At 33.1% G+C, this 8,623-nt stretch overlaps 1 protein-coding gene across 1 annotated transcript; it reads left to right on the forward strand.

The window, feature by feature from the left end:
- Positions 1–1,789: 1,789 nt before the first annotated feature.
- On the forward strand, positions 1,790–6,281 carry LOC126661951 (stemmadenine O-acetyltransferase-like). Its single transcript, XM_050355835.1, has 3 exons — positions 1,790–1,808; positions 3,924–4,252; positions 4,625–6,281. The coding sequence occupies exons 1-3, from the start codon at positions 1,790–1,792 to the stop codon at positions 6,065–6,067; spliced, it is 1,791 nt and encodes a 596-aa protein (XP_050211792.1). The 3' UTR covers positions 6,068–6,281.
- Positions 6,282–8,623: the final 2,342 nt, after the last annotated feature.

An 8,623-nucleotide genomic window follows, 5' to 3' on the forward strand; every position in this document is an offset into this window, starting at 1 on the left:
ATGACATGTAATATATCATATGTGGTTAGTATATATGTCAGGGCTGTTGTATGGTTATTTTTGACCTATTTATATGTATTTATCATTTGGACTTTTATCAAACATTAATCAATTGTTAATGAAATGACAAGTTTCAAAATATGATTAATAAATTTCTTAATAATCTCCATTAAGATTTGATTAATCATTTATTATATACAAAAACTTTTATATTATTTCAAATTCAGACACGGTGCTGACGTGGCATTCATTCATTAATTAAAAATGACCTCCACCTCAATAAATTATAGCAATAAATGAATGTCACATTAACACCGTATATGAATATAGAAAAAAAATAAAAGTTGACGAATTTTTAGGACATTACCCCTATTATATATGAGTGGATGTTAAGTAGGTTTTGAGTGAATTTGAAGTGTACATAGCTCAATTGACTAGTTTGGTCAAATATATTTTATTTAACTTTAAGATCAACTTCTCTCTGATTACCATATAAGATCAAAAAAAAAGTCTTAAGTTTTTTTTATCTAACAGGGGTAAAATAATATCAAATTTATTCTGACCAACTAAAATATACAGCATAAATGCATCTAAAATCCACATAAAATTCACCTAAAATCCATGTCAGATGAACACAATAAGAAAAAATCCACCAAAATCAATGTCATATTCATTATAAAAATTCATCTACTTGACATCAAATTAGAATTATGGTCTCATTTAAATGACTTATTTTCAGCTATCGTCCTTGACATTTAGCTCTTTTGTCACTGACGTCCTTAAATTCATTTTCGGCCTGTAAACCCCTAACTTTAAGTTTAACGATCAACAAAACTCCTGTCCAAATTTCGAATGACGTCGTTAATAGAGGTTGACGTGGCGCTTTAAAAAAATAAAATAAAAACCTCACTCCACGTCACTTGACACATCCCTAAACCTTCAAAATGCCCCAAAAAACCAAAAAACGTTTTTAAACAAATTTAAAATGAATTATCTAGCCACCACCTTTAATTTTAGCTGACGTCGTCCACACTTGCCGTTGGCACCATACTCCTAATCGTCGGCCGCCTCCACCACACCATCTTCCACCCTCATTACCAGCCGCATCTTCTCAAACGAACAAAGAACGTTTATGAAGACGAACCCAAATTTGGGTCCGTTTGCTCAGATGAACTGAAATGTTCATCTTATGAGACGAACCAACCCTAACGAGGATCGTCCCTTGTCGGATGGATTTGTCTTCTTCAACGAGCTTCACTCTCGTCAGAGAAGATGAACCCATATGGGTTCGTTTTCTCAAACGAGGGTTGTCTCTCGTCTGAAAAGACTAACACCGATGGGTTTATCTTCTCTGACAAGCGTCTCTCGTGTGAGATGTCATCTCACACGAACGTTTCAGTTCATTTAAGAAGACGAACCCATATATCGGTTCGTCTTTTCAAACAAGAGACACTTATTTAAAAGGAGGAGGCTAGTGGTGGGGTTGCAGTGGTTGTGGTGGAGGTGTCCGGCCGACGATAGGAGTGGGGTGGCAGTGGTGGGAGTTGTGGCGGCAGCAGTGACGGCTTGGGGTTTATTAGTTTTAGGGTTTATTTTTGGAATTTAGAGGTATTTTAAGTATTTTAGTTTATAGAGATTTATGCAGACGTGTCAAGTGATTTGTAGTGGTTTTTTGCTTTTTACTTTTTCAGACGCCACGTCAGCATATATTGACGACGTTATCTAAAAATTCGATGGAACGAGTTTACTGGCCGTGAAGTCAAAAATTAGAGGGTTTATAGGCCGAAAAATGAAAATTAAGGACGTCGGTGATTAAAGGCCTCGAAATCAAGGACGATCGATGAAAATAAGCCCATTTGCATATTAAAAAAAAACACTAGAAATCCACCAAATTCTCCAGCGGTAATTTTTAGTAGTTTTTAAAATTTAGCAATTTTTAAATTTATATTTTAAATATTTTAAAAATAAGTTTTCCAGACTGTTAGTTTTATATTTTTTCTTCAAATAGTAATGTAAAAATTTCTATAAAATTGAACCCATTTCCTATTTTAAAATATCTTTAAAATTTATAGTAGTAATTTAACAAAATTTCATCAAAAAAACCACTCTAAAAAATTTGTTCCCCCTTATTTTTAAAAAACTCTTTCATCTTCATCCTTTAAAGAGTGGGAGTAGGTGATTTTTTGATTTTAATCGGAAATCATATCCTTTCCGCCCATAAATAATAAATAATCTATAGTTTTAATCTTCTTTTCAATAAAATCTCTTCGATGTGAAGTTTATCGATCTGTTATGGATTTTATCTTTTTTGTAAAGAATTTTTTATGGTTGTATATTTATTTTGTGGTTTGTTTTCTTAAATCGATCAAGAATTTCTAGTGATTGCTCGGGTTTTGCACAATCAATTTTTTATAGATTTAAGATTTGTCGATCTAACTTCAAAGAAACTCATTGACAAAGATGATCAGAAATACTAAGTTTCAACAGATCAAGCGGATCGTGTGTGTGACCAGTTTATCGAAAAACAGGGAAAATCCAAGTATCCGCTCCAACAGAACTCCTGCTTCTCGTTCGGTCAAAAGATGCGAAATCTATAATTAGATTTGCCGTGCATTCGATTTACTTATTGTTTGTAACTTAATTTTATTTGTTAGTATTTTTTAAATTAATAATTGAAAAAATCATATAACTAAGTTTCTTTTATTTTCATCAATTAATTCTAACTTTAAAAAAAAAATTAACAAAATTTCTCCTACTGACTATAGTACCAACCGTAGATATTGAATTCTGCTACCACATTCATGAACATTTATTGTTAGTAATGTGCAACTGACAATCTCCCACACAAAACTAGACATTTATTGTTAGTAATGTATATTTATTGTCAGTTATCTCTAATTCTCCATAAGGACCATAACTGCAATTAATCAATGTTTTTGGAAGATCGGAACTACTCAATCCATAAGAAATTCTCACCAATCTAGCTAGCCAGGTATTGTAAATGGCAGTGTGTAATATTAAATATGGACTGAAATATCAATTAAACCACTTTGAAAATATAATACTTACCCCACCCAAACACTTTAATATCATTTAAACACTTTAAATTTTTCTAAAAAAACTAAATCCGGCAATGTATCATCTCATCTAGGGGTGAACACGGATTCTGGATATCTCCAAAACCGAACCGAAAACCGGACCGAAAATATCCAGGACCGAAAAATATCCGTTGACCATTGAATTTCCCCGAATCGAACCGTACTGAAAATTTTATTGGTACGGTTCTGGATCTTTTATAAATACCCGTATTGAGAACCGAACCGTACCGAACCGAAGTACCGAATTTATACCCGAAGAACCGAGATTATAAATATATATATTATTCTATTTTTAATTTGATTATTATATTCGTATTAATTTTATATTACTAAATATTAAAATTGCTTTATAAAATTAAATAATATATATTAAAAATATTTAGTTTATATATATATAAATTATCAATTTACATAAAAATAAAATTACTTATATATTTCAATGAAAATTATATGAAGTTTTCAAATATTTGATAATTATTAAAAGTATTTTTTTAAAATTTATATGAACAATTTACATGTTCATTGACCAAATTATATAGTTTTAACAAAAATGATATAGTTGTAGATTTGAGAATAGATAAAAGTATTTTTATCAAATAATAAAAAAATTAATATTAAATCGAACGATAATATACATATTGTGCCTTATTATTTTATTGATGATTATTTACTTGTGATAGTTGTAAATATAAAAAAATGAATGAATGAGTAGCTAATTAATTTTAAAAGTCAAAATAATATATTATAATATAGTAGAGATCATATTTTAAATAGTTCGAAGAGGTATTATTGACCCGAATCAGATTACTTGTTCTTATTGTTCAGGATTAGAGTCTAGTAGTCACATTATTATCCATTGCACATTCGCATGGCGATTTTGGTCCTTAATTCTTCATAACAGTAATGTCCGGTGGGTTTCTTCTTTGTCGACAGCAGATTTTTTCGTTCAATGGGTTTCTTTATCTTCAGGCAAATTTCGTGACCTTTGGAAGCTTATTTGGTATTTTGGTGCATGGAATCTTTGGAAAGTGAGGAACAAGCGAGTTTTTCAACATGAGGAAACTGAGATTTATTCTTTACTGTTTTCTACTACTTGCAGAGCTGTAGAATTTTACAAATTTCAGCATCATGATTTTCCTTATTCGGAAAATGACGTTTTTCGATGCTTTGATTTCTTTTGTAATAACTCTTAGCTTTTTTGGTTTCGGCCTTTTGCCTTCCACTGCTTTGTGGATGTGCTAATACACCTATCATTTATCAAAAAAAAAAAAATTCGTGGTTCTAATAATATCCGTACTGAATCGTACCGAACCATTAGAACTGAATCCCCGTACCGAACCGTACCGAAAAATAAAATCTCCGAACCGAACCGATTATTGGTACGGATTCCGAAGATCCAATTTTTGATATCTCCGGTTTTTGGTTTGGTTTCCGAAATTTGTCAATCCCCGGATTCCCCCGAACCGTGGTGACCCCTAAATCTACTATTATATAAGACCATCTCCATTTTTACATATCCAATACAGCCCTTCAACATCAAAGTTATCAAATTTGCTACAGTTAAAAAGAAAAAAATAATCTTCTTCCCGGAAAAGATTGTCAAAAAAATGCAAGTTGATATCATATCAAGAGAACTCATTAAACCATCTTCACCAATTATTCTTCAAACTAAAAAACCTTTTAAATTTGCCCTTTTCAATCAGCTTACTCCAATAACTTACACGCCATTCATCTTCTTCTATCCCACCACGTCGTCGTCATCACCTAATAATGTAGCTCAAACCCTAGTTCACCTCAAGGAAACTCTCTCACAAACCCTAGATTTGTACTATCCTTTTTCAGGAAGAGTAGTTGATAATTCCCATATTGATCATTTCGATGAAGGTATTCCTTTAATTATAGCTAGAATTAATGGGTTGGTACTGTCTGAGTTTCTTAAAAACCCTAGACTTGAGTTGATGAACGAGTTCGTTCCGTTCAAACCTTACACTAAAGTTACAGATATGGGCGTTCCACAAATGGGATTTCAAGTGAGCGTGTTTTCTTGTGGTGGGATTGCTATAGGTTGCTCTGCTTCGCATAAACTCATTGATGCACCTACTGGTGCTGCTTTTCTCCATGCATGGTCTACTCTAACTCGTACTGGTTCACTCAGTAGTGTTGTAAAACCTAATTGTGACGAGGCATCCGTGTATTTTCCACCAAAAAATCCATTTCCTCAGGAACATTTAGCACTAATGGAGACATTATGGTTTACAGAAGGTAATTACGTTTCGAAACGATTCGTTTTCAATGCTAACGCGATTGCTACGCTTCGTATTAAAGCAAGAGGAGAAGGAAACGAGAAGAAAAGGCCGCCATCGCGAATCGAAGCTTTATCATGCTTTATATGGAAATGTTGCATGACTGTGTCGTCTAAGGCAATTTCAGGCGCACCAAAGCTTTCTGTTTTGGTGGAAGCAGTGAATCTTCGGACAAGAACAAAGCCACCCATGTCGAATGTTTCGATAGGCGATATATTTTGGTGGGCGACCGCCATGGCTGACCCGTCTTTTCTTGAAAAAGAATTGCATGACTTAGCAGCATTACTTGATGAATCTATTGGTTTATATGACGATAGAGAATATATGGATTCTCTACAAGGTGACGACGGATTCGAAACGATGGCCGAGTATTGTAATCAGCTACAAGAGTTGATTTCCGTAGAAAAACCGGATATTTTCGCGTTTACGAGCTGGTGTCATCTTGGAATTAATAAGATGGATTTCGGATTTGGTAATCCATTTTGGTTTGGAATTTTAGGGAAAGTTGGACCTGCATTTAGAAACCTTACTGTATTTACTGAAGCAAGAGACGGCAAAGGGATTGAAGCATGGATCACTCTAGATGAAGAGAGAATGACCAAATTGGAACGTGATCCTGAGTTTTTAGCTTATGCTTGCCCTAATCCTACAATTTCAAGTATGTGAGTAATGGTACTCATGTTGTAGCACCCTAGTAGACACACAAACCTGAATAATGAAATATTCATTATTCTGTTCCAGTTTGAATTGTGCAAATTAGGCTATATTTAGGCACAATTTGATGAAAAACGAGCGGGTAACTAAAAAATATACTTGTTTTAGTCCACTGCTTTTCATTTTTATGCTTCAAATGAAAATTTGTCATTTAACGCTTTTCCAATTCTTATCTTTGCAATTATACAGCGTTACTACTTTACATATCAACCAGGCTACTCCATCTAATATTGGGTGTCTCTAATTTTAATTCAAATGTCATCATATTATAATATTTAAATTAATAAATTATTTTGTAAAAAAAAATAGTGGTGCTTGCATGACATTAATAGATTATAAATTTGACTCTTTTTTATTGTCTTTTAAATTTTAATTGTTTTGACAGATAACATTCAAAAACTCAGAATGTAACACCCCGTATTTTTTCCGTATTAGTTTCATTAAGCCTACTGGTATTTTGGGGTTCGTTTGAGTCGTTCGACCACTTAGAATCGTAGCTCGAAGGTTCTAAACTTTTTTATATGTGTTTTGTGATGTCTTGGGAGTAGTCTCGGAATTTGGAGCGGGTTTGATTTGATTTTTAAAAATTAAATTATTTTTGGATCCAGTAGCAATATCGCGGGCGTGACATGGGGGAGTTGCGGGCGCGACTTGTGTGTCGCGGGCTTGACACAGACGTAGCGGGCGCGACGCGTAACTGTGCAGGTTGCGTTTTTCTATTTAAACTTTTTTATTTCGACTTAAATTAGTTTCTAAACTTTTCTAAAAACCCTAAACGGCAAAGAACTCTCTGAGATCGATCTCCTTCAATCGGTGGTCATATTTTTATCTGTGGTTTTTGGTGGTTTGTAGGCTATTTTAGTCAAATTATTTTTTGGGTTTTCTTTATTGAATCTTTCTTAATTCATTCCAAAAAAATAGTTGCTCCAATCATTTGATTTGAATTGTTGAGATTATCGGATTATTGTGCTAGGTCTATATTTAAGGTATTGTAGGTTTAAATTATGTTTCGTTGTATTTATTAAATCTGTAAATGGTGATTGTATTGTTTTTGCCGTGTTCATGTAACTATTATGTTGGGTGGATTGGATAAATTACTTTAATTATTAGATTGATCAAATTGTTGATGTTTTTGAGTTGAGTATTTTGTTTTAGGCTTTTATTAAAATCTGGAAATTTCAAGGTAATGAATCCTAGGTTGTTGGATGCCAAATGATACTCTGGGTGGTTTGGATAAATCCTTTAAATGAAATAAGGTATCTATTGGTTTAAGTTTTTGGATTCAAATTCTATTTTGGACAATAAACTAAAAGCTGGAAATGTTCTTTTAAAGGTTAAAAGATTGTTAGCCCCCCCAGGTTGTGGGAACTTTCTACTCTTCCTGATCTGCCTTGCCGTATCTAAAATGGCCTCGAGCATCCGGCTTCACTACTGCTGCCTGCTCTCTCCTTCTTCGGCACTTCCCAGTCCACAACAGACCTGATCTTCTCTTGATCCATCTGAATCACACCCTTACTTTGAACTATTCCTACCTTGGGCGATTTGAGATAATTGACTAAGTATAAAACATATATTAAATGTGATTTTAATTGGATTAAATTGTTGTTTTAAGAACACTTATATATAGCTGAAATTTTGTAATTTAAGTATGTCTTTTATACAGTAAAGTTGTATACTTGGGGAGCCATTTTGGTTGTTGGCTTATTTTAATTAAGTGATGTTGTTTTGCCCTAACTATATGGCATACTTAAGATGGCTTAACTGAATTGCTAAGAGCTGGAAACTGTTTTGAGAACGTAAAAGATGCTAGCTTTATCTTAGGTTATGGATTATCAATTGGTTAAATGAGATATAAGGCATGTAAGGTGTTATATTGTTGTGTTATGTTTGGCTAAGCTATTTTAATTTCAAATTGGTAATTGAAAGACGTTGAATCTTGTTGATTCCATTTAAAGTGATGTATTCAAGTTGCATGTACTTTTTGAGAGTTACTTGCCAAGTGTTGGAAAGCTATTTGGCTAAATTCCTTAGTATGTGTTTGGCATTATTAAGTTAGAGAATGATTTCTTAAACTTTGGTTTCATTTAAGGATTGGTTTTACTTTGGGTCGGGTTAGACTTGTGTCGCCCGACATGTTGTGTTATGTTAAACTGTAATAAGGCTAACACACTATGTTGGAAAAAATCTTTGCTTTAAAAGGACTATTTAGATATTAAGTATTTTATTATTGTTTTCAAAGATAAGTAATCACCTAAACTTAACTTGCCTTAATTGTTTATGTGGATTGTATGGATACTTTAGTTGTAATTTGGTTGTACCTAGGTTATGTTTAAGATGCTAGTGGTGTCTAGTAATCTTAGAGTCATGGGTTGATTGGATTTTAACTTATATAATTGTTTTAGACCAGATGACTGTTCGTGGCTTTTGCTACTATAACCTTCCCAACCACGATTTTTTTTCTGAGATATTTCCCCTTAAAATAAGAAACTGTATTGATACTAGGTATCA

The sequence above is a fragment of the Mercurialis annua genome, linkage group LG8 (assembly GCF_937616625.2).
Source record: "Mercurialis annua linkage group LG8, ddMerAnnu1.2, whole genome shotgun sequence".
In the NCBI taxonomy this organism is placed as follows: Eukaryota; Viridiplantae; Streptophyta; class Magnoliopsida; order Malpighiales; family Euphorbiaceae; genus Mercurialis; species Mercurialis annua.

Bases quoted from the DNA above. Each gene is read 5' to 3' on its own strand.
- LOC126661951 (XM_050355835.1), top strand. The intron at 4,253-4,624 runs GTTTTTCGATGC...TATCCAATACAG, and splicing joins TTCCTTATTCGGAAAATGAC to CCCTTCAACATCAAAGTTAT.